General features: G+C 44.1%; 1 protein-coding gene across 1 annotated transcript; it reads right to left on the bottom strand.

Moving 5' to 3' along the window:
• Positions 1–826: 826 nt before the first annotated feature.
• LOC122129967 (PDZ domain-containing protein 8-like) lies at positions 827–22,289 on the bottom strand. The gene is made up of 3 exons (XM_042704706.1): positions 21,269–22,289; positions 8,505–8,630; positions 827–2,216 (listed from the first exon to the last, which is right to left on the bottom strand). Exons 1-3 carry the CDS (start codon positions 22,147–22,149, stop codon positions 1,967–1,969), a joined length of 1,257 nt encoding a protein of 418 aa, XP_042560640.1. The 5' UTR covers positions 22,150–22,289; the 3' UTR covers positions 827–1,966.
• Positions 22,290–23,446: the final 1,157 nt, after the last annotated feature.

Raw genomic sequence — 23,446 nt, 5'->3', positions numbered from 1 at the left:
GACCTCTGGTCAGTGTCCTTCTCTGCTTCTGAATTAGCATACACTCACCAAACACCTCTTCAATAACCAATCGTGAGCGCAGGATCCCAAGCATGCACATCCATTCCTCCGTGTTTGAGAACCAATATGGAACTGTAGTCCAGGTTACTTGTGGAGCTCTTTACTGCGGATATGGACCCACTAAACAAACACACACTCCCCTGCTGGAAAGTACTAATTGGACACTAATCCCTGACCAGGAGAGGAGGGAGAGAACATGGACCATCATGAAAGGATGAGGGGGGGGAAGACAAATATTAAGAGGGGAGGGGGTTGTTCCGCTATTGCAGAACTATAACGGCGAAGACCGAGATCAAATCCGTGAAAATCCATTTAAATGAACACATGTGTCGCGGCAGAGATGGGGGGGCGAGTCATCTAAACCAGTCATACATATACATCTTGGAGGGGAGGAGGGGGGATGAAGAGGGGGAGAGAGCGTGAACGAGTGAAAAAGAGAAAGTGACCTTTTCTAGATGGTATCTGCAGTAATCCTGGGTTTGGAGTCTGGCTGAGTATGTGGTCTGGAGAAGTCTGATAATACAACGGAAATGCCAGGTCTGATCGGAGTTCCAATGCATATCAACGCATGCTAAATTACAGTAGGCTCAGACACGCATGCACACGCACACGCACACGCATGCACACACACACACACACACACACACACACACACACACACACACACACACACACACACACACACACACACACACACACACACACACACACACACACACACACACACACACACACACACACACACACACACTTGCCTGAGGGCAACTGTTCTTTAGATCAAACTGGACAAATTCTGCAAATATTCAAAGGGTGGATCGTGTTCATCAACATTCACTGTTGAGAATCTCAATTTGATTTTGATTGTCACAATAACCATTCACATGTGATTACCCTAAAATGCCTGATTCTCTCACAACAGGAGAGTTAGGGGAGTTAGTGTTACATCGGATAACCGTAATTGACTGTGACATTTAATTTCTCAACAGATGTTGGTCACAGCTCTCCTGTGCTGCTCTACAAATGTTAATATTTCCTGATTACCTTAATTGCACACGATTGATTCCTGCAATAAAAGTGCACTGAAAATGCCAAGAAAGACCAACACATCCTTGGTACTGAAAGGCCATTGATCAAATATGAAACATTTATGATGAAGACAAGCAAACAATTCCTTGAATAAAGACCATCAGGCAAGTACCTGGAAACTAAACATTCAACTCTTACCCTAGCCCACCCATGTTTCCCCTTTTCCTTCTGATAATGGAGAGGCAGACATTTTCCGTACACTACCCAAGTTCCGACCTTCACGCCAATCAAAACACTTTTGCAGGATGTGGACCAGCCTTAAAAAACAAAGATTAGGTGTTGTCCAATAAAATAAAGCTCCAAGACCAATGTGGTTAGAAGAAACCAAGAACAAATATGTTAAAATTGCCATCTGAGGATATTTGCCGCAGAATGCAAATTACAACTGTACGGCAGTCTGAAGCACGTGTTTCAAAACGGTATTAAACAAAATGTCTAAATGGGCATGAAACAAATCATGTGTTCGATGCTGTTAACTGTGTTGCCTTATAGTCATCTAATAAATACTTCTCTGTATACTGGACAATGATTAGTATTTTACCAGTAGCAAACAATGACAAAATACACTTATGTACACAAATATTTGCACACACAAAAAGAATTAAGAGGGTATGTTCGATCCCAAGTCTTTTGTTTTGTTCCAAAGACGCCTCAGGGTGTCTATGAAGATGTATGACTGCAGAGGGGGCCTTGCAAATAGAGCCTGCGATCTGTCTGCCATCTTTGCCAAGAACGCCACGCTTGACAAGGAGCTGGCAGCTTTAGTGCGGCGATCAACTGCGACGCATCAAGTTCATTGCGTAGGCAGACATTAGCTTACTTAATTGATGTGAAATGTTAGCCACTCTAGCATCCAGTGATGACAGGAAACGGTTGACTGTGTATACTGCACCACATGCACGCCAATGGATAGGTGTTGGCACTGCTGCATTGAATGGGAACGGGGGAAGGGGAAGGGGAGACTGACCATTTTGATGGAGCTGCGCGCCATCTCCCTCCATTCCTTCTCACTCAGCTCAAAGGTGCAGTGGACGTACGTCTCCCTCTCGTACGACCCCAGGATGAAGAGTCTGAGGGGAGAAGAGGAGATCAATGAGTTAAACAATCAATTGTTTCCTCCAATATCCAATTAACAGCTATTAGACCAATTACTTAAAACACTGTGAACAGTCAGGTGGATAATTTACACTTAGTCATAGCCACAGAGAGGGTATTAATAAGAAACACAATTCCTAGCCACACACCAAGATCACACCAACATGAAATGATTTACACTCAAACAGAGAGACAAACTTAAAATCAGAGTGGCCAGAGCAAGCCAGTGCATCTTCATGTATAAAGACAAATGACTTATCAAACACATCTCTACAACTTCTGGTGTTTACCCAACAATGACGACAGAATCAAAAATAACTACTCTAACATTTTCTCCTAATAGATCATAGACCTTAAATACATTACAAAATAAATGACTTATAAAGAAACTTGATTTCTTAGAGAGATCTTATCCATTAGGACTGAGACTATGGCAAAGTACCAAGGAGCATCTTTTGTATGCAGACTCTGAAGTATTGTAATCCAAATGTGGCCAAGTACTTTGCTGCCCCCTGGTGTTGAATCATCATAAGACAATAATGGCACTGGTGTCATGGCCATTTACACTAGTAGTGCTGATGCAGTGCAGGGCTACGAATGCTCTTAGGCGCCGTCTCTAATAATAAAGGCTCTAATAGCAACCTATACGCTAACAGTGTGATGCAGAGAGTACAAACAGGACAAACAGACATTAAACGACAAAGCACCACTCACTGAAATATTAATAATGCTTGCCCTGTGCCTTCTGTGGAATAGCTGTTTTGTAGCCAGTTTTTGTCTTCCTGTGCCTCCCTAACCTTTGCTCTCTTTGAATGCCTTTCTCTGTGTGTGTGTGTGTGTGCCTACCCTCGCCAACACATCACAATAGCGTAACTGCACAATATCATTATGGCAGGAGGGAAAGGATGAATTCATTTTAAAACTGTAGTGTATTTCAATGGCTCCCAGCTGGAGCTATTCCAAGTCGTAGAGTACTGTAGATTTAGTGACTATTAGACGATGGAAAGTTGATGCTGGGCTATTTAGACTCTCCAGTTAAGATGCCTTAGAGAGCTTTGCTATTGCATGAGGTCCTCGCCAAATACTGTATACCAGGGGTTTCAAACTCCCGGGCCGTGGGCCAGATCCGGCCTGCCAAGCGATTTCATCCGGCCCGCCGGCTCCTCAGATTGTTACAAAAAGTTCGATTGATTTTCGGCCCACCCCAACGTTTACCGCTGCCATTGGCAACGGGTTTTGTGCTTCATATTCACATCTTTCATATCATTCCGCAAGTAGTCCAGTCATATAACGTAATGGAAACGTAATTGAAGTCAGCAAGTAATGGGTTGCTACACAACACCTGAAACGTTTAAGTTCTATTTGGGTGAAGAACAGTTTTTTCTTAGCGGAAGTCACGAATTGGCAACAAAATCATTAAAAATAGGTATTTTGGAGGAATGTCTTCTGTCGTTTTGACAAGTTACCGAATAATTATATAATGTATAGTCCGGCGGTCATTATCGGAAAATAAATCTAGCTGTGTGTCAAAGGCAAACGTTTCAGTGCGTATTCTGTGGCTCTGGAGTCTGGACGGAGTAGGTCTATACTGACATAAATGATAATGCTCAGCTTGCGATTTATTTCCGCGGTGTTTGAAGTGACAGTGGAATTACTTTGTGTAAAAAAAAATGCACAGGTAAGGATGTATTGGAGCAACTGTGTGACGCAATTTAGCATGCTGGTTTGTCATGGAAGTCGCTCTGAGGAAAAACAACAGACGGTGCACCATCAAATCAGTAAACTATTCATTTTTAAATCACTATAGATTGAAATATGCTGTATTTTGGCAAACAAATGAAACTATACAATTGAAATATATTTATTATAAATACATTTCTTTTATAAAATAAAATTCAGATTTTTGCTGAAACTTTATTCAGTTTTCTGTTTTGTTTTGTTTGTTTGCAGCCTTGTTACCAACTATACAAAAGTGGTGCAGTACAGGATTTGCTTTGAAATGTGCATGTTTGAAGGAAACATATAGATGTAGTTGTCAATGAAGATATTATCCCACTATTACAGCTGTATATGTAAGTCATGGGCTATCAATGAGAAAAAGTGATCCAACAATGCCACTATAACAAACACCTTTATCCAAAAAGCACCTTGCATTGCCCAGGAATTGAAACTCAGGTCAGCTACTTGTTATTCAACACTAACCATTGTACCACACATGGTAAATGTGCCACACTGAAAAGTGGTATCTATAGTATTGTGACTGGCAAGCCAACAGATCAAAAAAATCTGGCCCGCCACTGACCAGACTGGACGCTCTTCGGCCCCCCGGTAACTTGTGTTTGAGACCCCTGCTGTATACACTGGTAAATAAATAGGGTTTGAATGATTTTTCAATCATAACCAAGTTTTGGCCTCAGATCGCTACACTATTTCCTGGTGTGGTGGCTCCCTCTAGTGACAGAAAGCTGCAATGCACAGGCACCATGCAGGCCTCAATCCCATTAGAACAGCACATCACATCTTCACTATCTGCAGACTGCCCAACCTCTGAACAAGTCTATTTAGCGTCATTTGACAAAACATTTTAAATGGGTATTTGGAGGGTGCTAATTATGTTACTGAAAATATGATCGCACAGCGTGTTGACTTCTCTGGATGTCTAAAAAGCTTATTGACCAAAAAACTAAAAACCCTTGGAGGGCCAAATTCTTTTCCTAATCTACAAAAGCTTACTCCACATTTTAAGCAATTTTCCCACCTCCAGTTGTTAAGGCCAACGACTTTTTCAGGGCAAGATTAATCCATATCAGTCACATGCTGCCGCAGCCGAAGTATTCCAGTACTAGTAAAGGCATGAGCCTTTTCCACAGACCCAATCCAAACTCTGGGTAATGGAGCACACCCTGAAGCGCTACCATCCGCATCCTTGCCAGAAAAGCAGCAGTCTGAGGGTGTGGGATGCCAGGCGCTTCAACTACCTGACGGAGGAGAACAACATTTCTGACAGGGCTGCACCTGTCTGCAAATATGCCACGGGCTCGTGGAACAGATGAGCAGATGCACAGGGAGAGAGAGAGGGAAGATGGATGACACAGAGGGAGGAAGAGAGCGAGGCCGTGGAAAAATAATGAGCTTTTTATTCAGGGAGCGCTTGTTGGAGCAGCCTGCTCCTGGTCCTCACGTTTTCATGGGCAGGCCGCGTGCATAATTCATGAAGGCGTCGTGTGTGAATAGAGCCCGGGCTCCAGTCGCCCTCCGACGAGCAGGGCAAACAATAGCTGGGCTGGCTTCCCAAGGTTTAGTGTTTCCACTGAGGCCAGAAGCAACATGCTTAACTTGGTTATTTGTTCAGGGAGGTGTAAGGCCAACGTCACACCTTACGCGGCCAGAGAGTTTGAGGATGTCTGTGTACCCTCCACTACCCTACTATGGCAACCAGTGCGCATGCAAAAACTGCATTGATGAGAAAGTAGTAGAACAACAACTACGCGTCCGCAGTGTTCGCTGCCGCCGCTGGTGTGCACGACCGCAAGGCGTAACTTGCTTTGTTTTAGGTGGAATGTGTTCTTTCATTATAGTTTTGTATTTCTATAAACCATTTTCAATTCTTTTAGACCTATAACACTGGCAACACTCTACAAGATAATGTTTTGCAATGCGCATTCTCTCCTAAAAAAAAATTCTAAAACAAAAGATGGAAACTGAAGCACAGCACAAAAAGGCAGATTTGATTTATTGAAAAGAAAAACTACACATTAGAGCAGCAGCCATTTGCATGTGTGGCACGGTCACCATCACCCAACTATACTGGGTAACCATGGATGACTTGGAACAAAGTAATACCAAGAACACGTGCATGTGTTTGTGTTTGTGTGAGTGAAATAGAGACAGACAGACGAGAAGGGAGGATCATGGGGGACAAATGAGGTATCCCGAGTGAAATTGCTAAAGGTAAGCCGATCTGTGCTTTTTTTTTTTGTCCCAAAAAAACAAAACCCTGAATGCCTCAAAGCAGGAACAGACTGTGCATAAACCCTCACCCACACGCACGCTCATTCTGAACACATTCAACATCAGTATTTCTGTTTTTCTCTGGTGCAGGATGAGTTGGGTTGACTTTTTGGGTGACAAGTTTGTTTACCCAGATAAATCGACATGCTATTGATCATATCTCAATCCACTTCATTTGACCTCACAGAGCTCAGGTTTGAGAGCGAAAACGGCTGGAGGAAATGGCAGCACATGTGGATAGGTGCTTCAGAGTGAGAGGTAAAGGTGTGGGCAAAGGATCTAAGTGGACAGAGCCAGGCAGGACGATGTTAATTTGTGTTAATTTGGTTAAAGCCGACCAATAGCATTGCTGGACAATCTCTTTAAACTGAGTGCGTCAGACAAGATTAGGTTCTGGACAGCTTTAGCCAGGAGCACTTGAAAAAATAAAGCGCAATGCTCCTTCTGTTCTAAACAATTAAACTCATTGACATATAACTGGTTAGGTTGCAAGACATGTTTTAAAATGTTTGAGTCACATCCCTTTGAACTGACTGTTACATTGTTAATCAGGACACGTGATTTTGAGCCTGTAGAAAACAGCTCACTTTTGCTCACTTAAATTCCATGACAAGCTATTTTTGTCGAGATCAATATAGCCTATCGCATCAATGCACCCATTCTGGAGAACTTATTTAGGCCTAGTATGTCAAATGTGTAACATAAGTAACATGTGACATCATTCAAAACATCTAAATACGTGTAATGGACCGCATTTGCACCTTCGGAGCTAGGCATTGAAAGGGAAGATATATTGCTAACAACTTTGTTTAAATGTTAAATGTTTCAGCAGCTATTTGGGCACTTGCTGCAGTGTGACTTGTGGGAGCAGGAGATGTCAGCTGTAATTTCTATGGAAGTAAAAGTTGAGATGAAAACCCGGATTTTCTTAGTACTTTCACTCTTTTCCCCAATAGGATACGTACGGTGTGGTGATGCGAAAGAATTGTCTTAAGCGTTTACTGCAACAGCACATTAGGTTTGTTTAGGTGAGTATGGTAATATACGTCAATGTCTTTTTGTACTTCAAATTATTCTTTGACCAAACTATTAATTGATGCTGTCACTGCATCTAGGCCCCCAGCACAACCAAAGAGGTGAGGTGAGGGAAGGCCTGTTTAGCTGAGCACTGGGTCATAGGGAGAGAGTGGATATATATTCATTTGCATGACACAAGGCTACTGAGTGACAGTATGCATGTGTAGACATAGCCTACTATTAGCTTACATGAATGGGGAGTGCAAAGGTCATGGGAGATTGGGATCTATGTTTATGTTGATACATTTGAACACCTGGACCAACCTAAATGCAATCTCTTTCCGCATTCCGTTGCGGCCATGCCAAAGAGACCTTTTGCGGTGGCACGGCACTTCTACCGTAGTTTCATTACACCACAACACATGAAGGGACATAACAAGAAAAGTAATTATTGTGTATTAACATCATAGATGACATCCGTTTACTGCTGACTGGATATTTAAGTGACTTCCCAGATGCTCAAGTCTTTAAAGGGGTTTAAACTTTTAAAACAAACATTTTATTCCTTTTTAAAAGCCTGCCAGGATATCCTAACTTCAAGGATATCCAATATAGATTAATTGCATTAATCCACAACACAGGTTTTCCCCTTGTTAATACAGAAATATTTTGGCCAAGGCATAATGTGCCAGTCCATATTTGTTTGCCAGATAGATGAATCAGAATTGGGCAGTGACTATTTGTGACTGGCTTTTCCTGTCAGAGCAGAACACCACGTCTCAATCCAAAATCCACGCCTTCATTTGAAATCTACTCCCCGGGCAGGTTTTGCAGGGTTTCTGACGGCAAACTAGGGCCCACAGTATTTGTCAATCACCAATTTCACTAACCTGCAAGTGTTTGCTGACTTAGGCCAAATACACAGTACTGACATAACCTTAAAGATGCAATGCGGTTTCGATGCTCGAGCGAGCTCATCAGCCAAACTAATTACATCCCTCCCTTTCGTGGTCCTGGAGCACCTCGTTGATTGGCTGGGATTGTTTATACCTCGGTCCAAGTCACTGTGTTTGTTTCCTAATCACAGAGCCAGGCCACCGGAATTTTTTTTAACACAAACACGGACAGCTAGAGGACCGTGAGGAGCAACTTGCAGAATTTGACAAAAAGTGTATGGGATTAGAATTGACGCCATTAAGACCATTGTTTTGTTTTTATTTTCATTCACATCTTACCTGCTACATTCAACTAGAGTCACCCTGAGCCGGCCCTCGACCAATCGCGTGTCTCCGAGTGAGAGATCCTGGTCGCAGGTGGATGCCAGCGGAGGTTGAACTTGAAACGGGAAGAAAGGTTTGTACCTGCAAGAGAAACATGAAACCATTTGAGTACAAACCACAATCACCCAGGACAATCTTCGCTGATGTACTGTACTTGATATGATGTACTTGTTAAGCAATTTGCGTATCACAATCAGATATCATTGACATGCAAACAATGCTTCCCACAGTAGAGTATGACAGTAATAACTTATGTTGCCTTTAATGTTTAGCTATATGCAACCATTTCACATGCACACACACAGAGCAACACGGAAACACTTGTAGCATGTTCCATCACTTCAGCTAGTCTGGTTTATAACGAACGAGAACTTATAGATGACACAGGTGCCACCTAGTGGTCCCCACAAATTAAGTAACATTCAGCTTCGTACATAACAAACTGTGACTGCATGAGGACGTAGACAATGGAAGGACCAAGATGCTTGTAAATCTGTCCGATATGGCAGTTGGGTGGGCAGGTCTTCCCAGCAACTGAGCGCTTGTCTTTAATTTCCTTAATGGGAAATGGGCTTTTAGTGACTTTACATTGGAGTTCTGCTTTCATTTTCATGAGTGCTATGAGACACAGAGGAGGTCAATGCAAGGATATACTCCAGCTGCTGATTGAGCTGAAATGGCACCACCACACTGTCATGATGTTGCTTTCACTGACAGACATGTTGTTGAAAAACAATCATGATCACCATCAACATCATTGCACAAGAAGCTGTAGTTTACCCTGAGGATATATGCAACAGGAACAATAGCACGATTCTTAGTTCCACAGCTCACAGATCGGGCAATATCCAATGCAAACACAGCCACATATTATAACAAGAGGCTTATTGTATGGTAAACAGGCTTACGGGAACACTGGAAGGAAGGGCTCTGCCCTGTTGTGTCCTTTGCACTTATTCGAAATCCATGGGTGTTCCTGACTTCCAGAAACAGCAGAGTGACCTCGTGTAACATGGGAGAGGTTAAGGGCATACCCAGTCAAGATATTCACTTATGCTCTTCAAACTCTCTGTGGTGGCAACCGAGCATCTTCGCCTGTCTGCCTGAATGCCAATACGGTGGTGTTACATTCACTACAATATCACAAATATGACAAATATTTCAGACAAATGTCAAGAATGCCTTCACAACAGCTTGACGTTCTGACTGCGTGTTGCATTGCTTAGCCGCCTCAGGAACCTCCTTGCCAAGTAGGCCAACAGCAAAAACTAGCGTACAGGAACCGCCGCCCAAGATGAATGATACAAGTTCCCCTAGAGTAATCTCTGCCTCTTGACAGCAAGTGAACTGCATAGCACACTGTCCCTGTGGCCCTGTGAGCTAACTCATACAGCAGCTGCCCCGGAACTTACAGCCATCGTTAATCTCAACTTCAGACAGTCAAGCTCTTCGCTCCAGTCTTGCATCAGAGGGGAAGGCCTCATTTGGTGAAATCTGCACTGGATCCCTGAAGGTCAACACCATCAGTAATTAGGAGCATAAATAGTTTGAGAGGATGTTGCACAGCTTTGCACTGTCTAGCTGACATTCTATTTTTGGGCTCTAAACGATAAGGAGGAAGGAATTCTCATCATGGCACAATTACTTTTCCTCCTGGAAGGAACCGCCCGTCAACATCTTTCAATTATGACCAAGTCAGTTTGAATATCCACCCACTAATATAGGCATATGCCTTAAAAGCCATAAATACTATATGAATATTCTTTCACAAATCCTGTTTATGAAATTCAGAACACAACCATGCTATTCAGCTTATTAAGCTATTATTAAGTATAGTCGGTCACCAACAGCACTTACTGAAATTAGAAATTAGAATTAGTAGAAATGGATTCAACTAGGTATGGATTTTATAGCAAGATAGGAAGAAGATAGTATGGATGTTTTGCAATTGTAAACCACAGTAAAAAACATCTTTACATTTCTCCATAAACAATGGGAATATTCTTTGGTTTTTGTCATGCAGTCCTTTCTCTGATGACGCCAGTAGAAGGTCCAGTCTTTCTCACTCTCACTCTCTCACACACACACACACACACACACACACACACACACTGCAAACAAACACATTCATCAGCGTTGCTCAGAGAGCCCCAGTGCTCAGGCACGCCGCAGTGGCCTTCCTGTCTCCTCTGGCCACCGGAGAGAGAGAGAGAGAGAGAGAGCGACAAAGAAAGAGGAAACAGGCAGCCTTTCCCATAGATGTGACTCATGTGCACGTGGCAATGAGAAAGTGCTAGAAAGAGAGGGTGAGAAAGACAACCAAGAGTGAGGGAGCATGATTGATGTCTTTCACTAAACTTGGAGCTCCTTTATTAAATGAAGAGATAACATGATGCACCAAGGGGTCATTGACTGCCGCTGACTTAACGGTTCCGTACTGTACAGTGCTCACTTGTTCCCTAGACGACCTTCTCCGCTTTGCTTCGACAGCCAACAGCAGCACGCACAGTGTTTGGTGTTGTTTACAGTCATCAAGCTTGCAACAGGCTGGCCACCCACATACACACACACGGCCTCAACACTAAACGGTCACCAGAGGTTTAATTCAGTGATTTAGTTACCATAGAATCTAGTGTTCTTTTGCCAAATGTGGCCCTTCTTCACCAGAGGCTTCCGGGTCTTTCCTTTCCCCCCTGCTGCTTGGGTCTCACCACTTGCAAACATATTTAGGTCATTTCCCCCTGGTCACCCCCTCTAAACACAGTCCCTGATGGGTAAGTGATATAATGGATGTAAACATCAATACTGACTTTGAACCATGCACAATGCAATGCAGTGGGTCTTCTGTAGTGCAAGGACAATCAAGGTTACCCCTCATTGCGACTTGAATGGGTGCATATTTGTGGTTGAAAACTACCAGCTAAGAGAACATACCCCGAGTGTTGCTACATGAAGTGGAGGCATTAAAAGACAAATGTGACATGACAGTTTTGGGTCAGACGTCATGATCTACCATGATGTCCTGTGTTAGGCTTTAGCTTTCAAATAAAATGACTAATGGATCTAGTTAATGAGCAACATTCGACAGCCATATGCGGTGCTTGCCTATGTTGTTTGCATATGAGGCAAGTTCCTGTTCTTAAGGGATAAGTCTCATACCTTATCTAAAGTGATAAACCATCCTGAAGCTTATGTAGGCCTATAGGCAACCTAAAGCTGGCCTTAAAAAATAAATTCCTTTCTCTTTTACTTCATGTTTTTAACCTTCATTTGACCACTCCAACCCCTTTTTTAAAAGAGAGAGAGAAAGAGAGAGAGAGAGAGAGAGAGCTGCACTAGAAGCAGCTTTTCAGCAGTGCAGCATTTCCTAAGGTCAATTTAAAGTGGAGTACAGCTGGCTCAGTAACATTGGACGGAGTAGGCTAAGTGATGATGACGACAGCACAGATTAGCCGGACGAGTTTGACAGCGTTACACAGACGCCCAAATTGGCCCGACACGTCGGCATTTAAACGCCATGCAAACACAAGATGTGCAGATGTAGCGGATCATTTACAAGCAGTCTCCGCTGAACAGGCCGCATTAAAAATGCATGGGGGCGCATACAGTACACGACTACACAACACAACACAACACTACACTACACTACCTCTTTACCTCCCACCCACACCCCGGTCTTCAGAATGCTGTAATTAGCTTTTAAGCGGCGCTTCTAACAGGTTTGGACAACAGCGGTGCTTGAGCATCACGTCACCATATATTAAAGCGCATGAAAAGTTAATGAACTGATCGACCGCACTGAAAACAATGGCCTGCTGTCCAGCGCGATAGATGTATGCGGTCAGTTTGGATGCTTTACAAACAAGATAAGGGTGAGCTCATGCTCTGACATGATAGGCTCCTTTAAAATAACATGATTATAAACTCCCCCTGATACCATAACACATTAGCACAGAAAACAACTATGAAAATGTCAATTCCTTTAGAAAAGGAGACAGATTTTGACATTATGTACTTTGCTGTGGTTGATTTGCAAAGTAGTTGACCGGAAGACAAGAACTGTGCGTGTCTGCGAGTGTCTATGCTGATGTGTGTGTCGGTGCTAACGGCCTGGCACACTGTGTGTGTCTGCGAGTGTCTATGCTGATGTGTGTGTCGGTGCTAACTGCCTGGCACACTGTCATTCCCACCCTGATCTGCTTCCAAGGGCTCTGTTCCCCAGAGGTTAAAGGCTTTAACAACAATGCTGCCCCCTAGACAACATTCCACTGGCTAAGGAAACCCAAGGCTTTAAAAGTCAAAGGCCCTCACAAGATTAGGCAAGATTTCAGATTTTTTCTCCAGAAATAAAAAAAGGGCTCGTACAAAAGTGGTGTGGCAAACAGCCATATGGCACCAGCACTGACTCAGCCTTTTGCGGAAACCCTTTGTCTTGCTTTCTTTCGATCATGTGACCATCATTCTGATCAGCTCTTTGGAGCTTGGGCTAAAAAAAAAATGTTTTGTCTGAACCACTCTCATATCAGGAGCGAAGAGGCCCATAGATTGCAAACTGAAGTACAGCTAGCGGTTCAAACAGCCATAAATCATAGTCCCAAAAAAAGCCTATCCACTGACCAGTCTCCATATGTCTGGCTGTGCACCTCCACTGAGAGGGGAGGTGGGAGAGGTGTGCGGACGGAGCTCCTGTAATCATTTATGTAACCTGCCATCTGTGCAACTGGATGCCTCGCTGGACCTCTGTGCACGGTTCTATCAAACCATCATGAAAAGGTACTAATGCCGCAGCTTTGTACATGTTTTAAAAGGTGCATTCGCAACCAATTCCTGCAGTCATGGCTTTGCGACTTGAAACACTGCTTTTATAATCAATCGAATATCCCTAACCTTGCATAGAGAGGGTGATTACATGATTACAATCTCTCAGTGTGATGTTACGCAAGAACATATTTTGTGTCACAAGAAACTAAGATCACCAAGTTGATATCGTCTCATCAGGCTGATCAATTTTCCCTTCCCTCCTTTCTCATCTCATCTCATCTCGTCTCATCTCGTCTCGTCTCGGCTCACCCTCAGACCCACCCCCGGAACGGCACCCATGGCTGGAGACGAGGTAGCCTGAGGACGTGCCCACATCATGCTCCGCCAGTAGTCCAAGCAATGTGACGCGGCTAACCAATTAGAGATCTGCTCTCCCAGCACTGGCAGTCCTCATACCTGTTGGTCACAGTCCTTTGTTCCAAAAGCCCTCTTTTCCATGCATGACTGCCCAGGGCTTACATGAGCGCTCTTGATTAGAAACCTGACCGCTACCGAAGGGGACAGAGGCATCTGTGCTTGCGTAAGCAGTATGTCTGTTGGCGAAGGGGGAGAAAATTGAGAGAGATTTGGGAGACAGATGGACTTTGGCCTTCCGGTGTGAACAACCCTGTCTGATGATAACAGCCCATAGAATATCCGTTACAGAACCATATCCATTAAGTGCTAAACAGGCAACCCACGCCACCACGTAACTGACAAATAGCCCAGTGTCTGTAAATCACAGTGGACATTTTCACTTTTGAGTGAGATCAGTCTAATCATTAGAAGAATCCATAATCTTGAGAAAATCCTTACTTGCTTTTTCAAGCCGAAATGTCACACTAGCTTCACACCATTTAATCATGAAGTAAATTTAAATTACAATTAAAAAAACACCTCATAACAAGGAGGCTTCAAGACCTCCTATGAATATAATCACATCATCACAAGAACTGGTTTATTATTGGCAACAACAAATTACAACATTAAGAGCGCTCACTGTATAGTCAAACAGAGCAGCCACGACCTACTGTGACCCCACAGTGCAGAGCACTCTGCAATCAAACATGATAATGATGGGAGTGGGGAGTCACCGGAACATGGGGGCAATCATGTCAACCCTTCCCCCCACCCCCCACTACGCATACAGAGATGTACAGTACAACAGGACCAGATGTCAGGGAAGTAATTACATAACACCCATGCTTAGGCTTTCACACACACACACACACACACACACACACACACACACACACACACACACACACACACACACACACACACACACACACACACACACACACACACACACACACACACACACACACACACACACACACAGTTCAGAGAATGTGTAGGCACAAACAGAAACACATAATCACACAATCCAGTGAGTAAGAGAATGAGATGCTTTGCAGAACCTACAGCGGGGGACATTCCACGTGATGAAAGTATAAACCAAACTAACATGACAGTAGCCGACTTTGAACTCATAATTCAAAATAGCTTCAGGGTGAACTGATTTTATAATACCACTGAACATACAATGCTGGGCTTGTTTTTATGATACACTACTTGCAAACCAAAAGTCCCATGATCACCTACAGTAACTCTTGTCTAAACCTTTGCTCTAGAGATCCCTGGTTTGGATTGACCACTGCCTCAAAACTTCCTTCTCTTCAGTTTAGTTTAGTTCAGTTCCCGTTCTTTCTTTCTTTCTTTCTTTCTTTCTTTCTCTCTCTTTCATAATCAAGAGAGGTCCAGACGAGAAGAAAAATGGACATCACAATGCACTGACATAGACAAGAAGGCAAAAGGCAAAGCAAAGGATTGAGAAGGCAACCTTCCCAGCACAGAGCACAGCTGCCCCGTCCCTTCTCTCTGCTCGCCTGGCAAAGAACACGACCACACCTTCAATGAAACTGACCCACGTGATTAAAAATAGACGAAATTACTCAGTGTCTTTGGAACTAGCCCATGCCCGTCACAGGTGAGGTCAGAACAACAGCTGTGGCTCTGAATAAGGCAGGTAAATATCCACCATGCACCATTGATTCATTCATTCAGGTGAATGTCGATCAGTTTAGTAAAGGACAAGTCCAGCTGGGGTCAATGACAGGGTTTCTTTGAAACTGCTGGGCAATCTTTCTTAGACTAGATTGATTTGGTGTTCTATGCTGGGTTCCTGTCACATTAAACTGTATGTTAAGCTTTGACCACAGTTCATGTTAACCTACTAAGGGAAGTAATACTATAATCTAAGAAACACCAAACCCAGGGGAAAAGATTTGATTAACCCTCACTCTCCTAAACACACACACACACACACACACACACACACACACACGAAAGGCTAGACATGACATCATAGGACATTCCACATCACTGCAATCCTAAACCTCCCATGTTCACCCTCTCAAGTTCTGGCTCGGTAACAATGCCCTTGTGTGATATGGTATTTCTATGTCATTGTTATGTTGCATTGGGTGTCAAAATAAAAAAAGATGTGAATTCCAAGTACTGGCTCAGAGATGACCTTTATGGATTCTCTCCCAATGTTTTCTTCAGTGTTCAATTCACTCCAAGTCTGTCAATTAAGCCAACCCTACGCAATACCAGAAGAACAATGATATAGATACATAGACTTCATTACATCTTGTATTTGTTCTATTGTCACTTGTACATCTTATTGGTAAACGTTCTACAAAGAGAAACATAATTGTATTAGGGAAGACCAGTCAACCAGACAAAGCAAGAGCTCTAGGGTCTATGAGGAAAACAAATACACTGTGGGGGAAAGCAAATCATACGTTAAACCAATTTGCATTTTGGATGTTGTTGAAACAGCAAATGCATTGTCAAGACTGCAGGCATTTCCCTGTCCTCCAAAGCTCAAGTAAAAAGTTCTTCAAGTGCCTCAGCGTGTCTTAACATGCTAATTAAGGAATGGAAGCTCCAATCCACATGTACTAGCTCTCCCTCCCCCTCTCTGTGTCTCAGAAACACACACACACACACACACACACAGACAGAGAGAGAGAGAGAGAGATACACACACACACACACACACAGAGACACATACAAACAGACAGAGAGAGAGAGAGACACACACACACACACAGAGACACATACAAACAGACAGAGAGACACACACACACACACCACACACAAATACACACACACACAGAGACACATACAAACAGACAGAGAGAGAGAGAGAGAGAGAGACACACACACACACACACACACAGAGACACATACAAACAGACAGAGAGAGAGAGAGAGAGAGAGAGAGACACACACACACACACACACACACACACACACACACAACCCTTCCATCCATGGGCTGAGCCTGAGGATGCAGTGGCGTTGTCTGGATTGCCTCCAGCCCCTGCTCTCCCCGATCCACAGCGGAGCCATCTGTGCACCTCCACATTACATCACCATGCATCACTTCCTCCCTGCGCTGGACCTCGCAACCCTGGCTGAGCATCGCCCGCCCAGGCAGCACTATAAGCTGCAGGGGCCGCGAGTTCAGAGTGCAAGCGGCGTCCTCTCTAATGGCCCTTCCATTTACAGGGCAGACTCTGCAAGCAGCTGCCACTTGCTCATGGTCGGAGGGGTGCGATGAGGAGGTCAGGAGTGGCCCTGCACAGCTGAGTGTTACCCAGGGGTCATGAACGACCAGGCCAGAGCAGGTTATGACTGCAAATATCCTTTAACTGATTCTAGACCTGCAAGATTTTTGAGGGCTTGCATTATTTTAAATGATCAGGATATTTGTGAACTTTCGGTCCAGATCTACAGAGTGTGCATATACACACACAAACGAGAGGCCACTCTGGAGTACCGTTTCTTTTCTCATTCTGCCTACTGTTCTCTTTTCTTACTCTCTCTTTCAGCCATTCCTTCCTGCCTCTGTCCCTTCTCCAGTGATCTCTGAGGACCCAGTATCACTCCTGTCCACTGACACAGATGAGTGCAGATGAGAGACTCGGGGGCGGGGGGCTCCATTGCGTCTCCATTACACAGCAGTCCTGCATGCAAAACATCAATACTTTGAGCAGCACAGCCGAATCTGACTCCAGTCTGAGACTTCTTCATTCATCACATACACGACCATGGCCTCATCAGATCGGAAATGAGCACGTCTATATAAGTTTCGAAAATCCTTGAGAAAAAAAAAAAAACACCTTTGCAGGCCATTACAATATAAAAAAACGAAACTTCTGGAACTTTAGCATTTTGTGCGCAGTATTTTGTGTAAGCTGTGTTCTACTTCCGGTCTTGACCTGACATTAGGTTTTGCGCTGCAATTCTAATCTCCTTCATCGCAGGCTGTGGCATCGTTTGTTGATTCTGAGCACAGGATTGTCGGATTATCTGATTTAAGTCAAATATGAAAAAAAAAAGTGAACATGCGATGATAAGAGGAGTTTTCAGCTGCGTGGTTAATCAGCACCACACATAGATCTGGTAGATCACTGGCAGATCTCCTACAGGCCTTGTATTTCTTTAACAAAGTGGCTGTTTCTCACCTTAAATGGTTAAAATGCCAGTTGAAGTTTTTTTTCTCTCATTCTCGAGAAACACTGAAGCCATTGTGCGCCTCCATTGCAGCCTCTGCCCACACGCTGAATGAGCACATAAAGTGAGAAGACATCGTGGCCATGCTGCTCCAGCCAAAACCATCAGTTTCAGTTAGTTTTTGTGGGCAACAAAATGGCACCTCGCTCACACTAACCAGGGGAGAGCTTGTGTGTAACCAACACGATGGTTCTCCGTCGGATTAAGAAGGACTTACTCCACAGTGCCCGGGACCAGACAATTCCATCTTCTAACTGATATGCTCACAACTAAAACACCTCAAATCATAACAGTGCAAAGGCTATTTGAAAACCTATAAATCAGAACCTAATGATATACTCCAGCAGAAATGATTTTGATTCTGATTGATACAGATCAAGAAGTAATAGTCAGGTCTACAGGGAAGGGGTGTAATTTTTTGCCACTGGATGAGTCACTCTGCAGTACCCAGCCTCACTGTGTGTGTGTGTGTGTGTGTGTGTGTGGCCCCAACAACAAGGGTCATTGTGCTTTCTAATTGAGGGCACCTAATTCTGCACCCAGCACAATGCTGCCACAGCATTCGTGACAAGCCTTCCTGGGCACACAATGCCAATTTAGGTACGCTTACCTCAAGCGAAATCCACTGCAATACACCCACCCCACCCCCCCCCCCACCCCACCCCACCCCACCCCACCCCACCCCACCCCACCCCACCCCACCCTACCCTACCCTACCCTACCCTACCCTACCCTACCCTACCCTACCCTACCCTACCCTACCCTACCCTACCCTACCCCTTCATAATGTACTTCACTCGAGCCAGCTACGCGTGGCGAGACGGCCCCACGGCTCGCAGTACTGCCACGCTCACTCCGCATGACTTCAGTGTTCTTGCATTACAGCACAGGCTACTCAGGTGAATGAGAGCACGGCCTGGTTTGAAGTCACACGGGGACTCTGTCACTGCGGCGCTAGCCGAGACAGCTGCCGTGTGACTAGCATGACACCTCATCCCACCCCGCCGCACCTGGGCAGGCCACGGCCGCTCAAACCACATCTGTCACGGATCATTAGGGAACGGGCATCCGCCGGCAATCACTGAAATGAACAGGTCCTGCAGAGCGACTGTGGAATCATCCATTGCAGCATTCAGGTTGGCACAGGTGACTGCTACACGGGCGAGCCTTACTGCACATTAGAAGCAATTAACCAAATGTGGATTATAACAGGTTGACGTTGATTATAAGACGTTGTCCTCAGTCACAGCGTCTAAATATAACGTGTATAAGGCATAAGCTACCTCCCTCATGGCAACACCCCCTCTTTATCATCCACTATCTGTGTGTCAAGCTAAATAAAGGCCTTGATGAGTGCTAATGGAAAAGAAAAGGAAACCACAGCAACGCTACCATTCTGTTAGCCTTTTATACCAGACCGAACTTAGCCCCGCCCACACATTTTTTGGTTGGGAAGTTCGGTCTGGCATTACTCCATTGAGGAGAAATTATCTGCGGCTCGATATCGGCCGTACCAATCAAATTGTTAAGGCGGGCTTTATACGATGATGGACAGATGATCAACAGTAACGTAACCAACCACGTCACCAACACACGAGTTGAATTCGTTTTCAACAAACATGGCTGCCGCTGGAGAGCTGAAATGTATAGATTCGAGTCCATTTAGACATTGACAGTGCATTCATTTTGAAAGAGGAACAGAGCAACGCGATTAAGGCATTTGTCAATCGAAAAGATGTTTTTGCCTTCCTTCCTACGGGATCCGGTAAAAGTGTAATGTATCAGCTGCCAATGGTCACATACTACGTTGTTCTGATTGGTTGTAGGTAACCAATTGAGCGAAGAGGCATTTTTTCTCCTGGTTCGGTTGAAACACGCCCCATAATCACAGCCCAATGGAGCGATATCAGACTCATATTCTGACTAGAATTATGAGTATGACATCGTCAGGCTACCATTCTGTGACACTCCACACAGAAACATGTATCTGTCCATCAAAGAACACACTCATAGCAGCAATAAGGAGTTCTGTTCCAAAACTAGTAAGCTGACTACCTAGAAGGCATGTAAAAATCTTGCAAACACCACCAACAGCCCAGTTGACACTGATAGAAGCTTGCCAACACACTAACTGGTGTCTTTTGGCAGTATAGCTGGCAATGTCATGCTGTGAAAGCTTTTCTTCCCTATTTTGCAGGGTATTCCAGCCCGGTATACAAAACTACATAGGGCATATCCTGGATGGCTAGTGGGAAAGACACAGGTGTTTATCTGTCTTTCACATGACCATATGCTATCAAAATGAGTTGCCTATAAAACCATACCTCAAAAAGTGTCAAATTGTTGCCAAGTGTTACATAAAGATAGTGGCATCAAAATACATAATAACAGGCAAAAGTAGTAATAGGCAGATGCCTGTAGTCTTCAGACAGGATAGTACAGCACTATTAGTATAGATGTAGATGAGGGTCACACAGAACACTTCAAAAAGCCACATGTTTAGCAATTCAAGACCCATATTGAAACGGTTAGTGAGGCTGAGGAGGACATAAAGGGAAGTGGAGAAGCCAATATGGAGATTATAGAAATGGCACTCTGTGCACTTTCTACGAAGAAACTCGTGTTAGACACAAGAGGAAGTACTGATAAAAAGCGTAACTTTTGTTTTCTTCTGAAGGTGTAAGAGAGAGAGCACAAACCCAAGCGTTTTCTCAGTTCTACTATTGAACAAGCTGTATGCTTCAATGCATTCATGAAAGTTGTGTTCACAGCAACCATCCAATCATTACAAAACTCTCTCAGCATTCCAATAGGGCACTACACTGTCTGCCAGACAGTCATTCTCCAACCCATCATTCCAGCTGGAACAATCCATTAACAGTGGACATTGCAGATCCAAGACAGATTCAGTTGGTCAATGGATGCCTTGGTACAACCGCTAAACTGTATACCAGTCCAACAGGCCTACACACATCTACATAAATCTCATCTAAAATGGATTTGTGTTTTAGCCAATTAGGCTACATGCCTGACATAAGAAGAATATACGTAAATGTACTGTGCTGCAATCACATCACACTCATGATGGGCTACACCTAGGCCCTGATAAGGCAAAGCAACAGGTGAATTGCAACCCGAGCGGGTTGGAAACAACGCTCTTCCACATATATCACATATATCATGCAGACATAAAATTAGTTAGCCTACAGTACACATCATTTTACCATTTCAGAGCGGACTTTTGCGTGTGAACAAGATAGGGTAGGCCTACTTTAGAGAGGGAGAAAGGGGGTTAATCAGTTGACCTCATCGCAGGATGTGGCCTTTACCTTATTTTGTAATTTGGCAATGTGTGTTTCTTCTTGATGACTCGCTTCAGCTGGTTCACGATAATGGAGGTGAGTTGGGGCAATGGTCGTCCCTCAAACTGTGACTTAACCTCGAAGTCTATAAGCGGGTCCTCCAGGAACGAGAACGACCAGTGAGTAAAAGGCATTCGAGTGAACTGTAGCTTCAGTCGGCCCACCACTCGGGTCATTTTAACGAACAGGTAGGCGGATTTTCCAAACACCAAGTCTACATCTATAGCCAAGTGAAAGCCGCCGTTGTATTCAAGGTCTACCTCAAAATTTAGCTCTTCTGGCATGCCGTCTTCGTTAACGGCAACCGGCTTTATAAGTTTCGCCGTCTTGAACACGGGCAATGAATTGCCTAAGGATATATCCCGGAGACTGAGACCCTCCAACAACCGTCCGGCTGTTTTGGTTTGTAGAAGCTCCTCAAATTCCACCTTGATTTTTTTGGTCACCCAGTGTCTAACCACCGGGGTGTCCCGGAGCTCCCGGAACAGAAACAAAAATATAGCATTTAAAAAGCCGCAGGTCTCCGACTTAGAGGTGTTCAGCGACTCGTTTTGAGAAGGCGGTGGCGGCTGTTGTTTCGGGCTACTGCTGACAGACGGTTCCTGCGACTTCGGAGAAGCGGCCTCTGTCTGTTTAGATACAGCCGATGTCGTGTTTTCTTGCTGTTGCTGTCCTGATTCGACATGTTGGTTATTAAAGTAATCCTTCAATAAGGGATCAGGCACTGCTTTGACATATTGCACTGTCCTTCCTATAGGCTCCGGGCTTCTCCGGTAGAGAAGCAGGAATTGTAACACTAACGTGACGAGAGCCCCAGAGAATGCGGAAATTAATATCAAATATATCATTTCTAACCGAGGCCCCGTTGCCGTCAGCGACTTAAAATGTCTTCATGTTCCCCAGCTAAACGGAATTAACAAAGCAAGTTTCACCTGGTCGCTCACAAAGCTGCCATATCATCTGCCTCTTTCCTGTGGTTGGGGATCTACAGCTGATTGGGCGAACGTAATGCGTGTAATAGCAGAGTAGTCGTGCGTAATGACGGCATTCGCTCCTGTGTTCTCATTCGCCTCTCAAGTGAGTCGCAACAAAGTGACATTTGGTAATTACGGAGTAGGTTTGCAGTTTTGTAAAGCCCTCGACGATGTTAGCATCAACCCTCTGTTATCTCAACATTTGAACGTCAATACATGATCTCAATGATTAGGAATGTTTGTACAAGGACATTCTTAACCTGTGTGATACACTGTGAGGAACAATGGAATTGTAAAAAAAACTATGTGGAGTTGTTTTGTCAGTATTCATAATCTACATCAATGCATATCTTATACCATGCATGCAAACGCACTTTTCCCCAGGGTTAGAGTTGGAGTTCTTCCTTTAATTTGTCATTTATGTTACAGAATGGCATATACAAAGCTCATGCATCTTATGGCCTAGTTGTGATTAAAGGATGTATATAGTCTTGAGATCACACCCCATGGCCAACTCTGGTGCACAAAGTGAGATCCACCCATCATTGTACATCTCCCGATGTTTGGTCGGCATGATCATATGCGCCTAGACTTCACCAATCCACATGAAACTTGGCATAATTGTAGTCCCACATGGCCGATATGGAGTGTAAGGGTTGTGTCCCTAGGTGGGCGTTTCCCATCGCGCTAGTGTCCCCTGCCTGCAGAGACTCAAAGCACTTTTTGAGCAATATCTCAAGAACTGTTTCACCAAAAAATACGAAATTGAAATGTCAGGTTGGCCTCTAGGAGGCGCAAGACACTAGCTCATTACGACTCATTTAAGGAATAGCACCATCCAGTGAATAATGGTCAATGCAAAAGTCGATATAGTCACTATCCAATATCTTGTGATGTAAATGTTCAAAGTTAAAAAACAATTGATTCGTTACCACTATTTTTCGACGCACTCCAAATGTGAATTTTGTTTATGGGGCATTGCAACTGACAAATTCTAATAGCTCAAGAACTGCTTAAGTTAAAATTTGGAAATGTGGTATGCTTATACTTGTCTACAAGTCCTAAAGTTCCATTGGCTTGCTCCACAAAAGCGTTACCTGCGGCCAATCAATTCAGCAGCTAATGCTTGTGCATATGGCCAATCTTAATATAATTTTGTAGTGTTACGTGC

The sequence above is a fragment of the Clupea harengus genome, unplaced genomic scaffold (assembly GCF_900700415.2).
Source record: "Clupea harengus unplaced genomic scaffold, Ch_v2.0.2, whole genome shotgun sequence".
NCBI lineage: Eukaryota > Metazoa > Chordata > Actinopteri > Clupeiformes > Clupeidae > Clupea > Clupea harengus.
The sequence above is the reverse complement of the archived record's forward strand: the minus strand, read 5'-3'. Positions and strand labels throughout refer to the sequence as shown.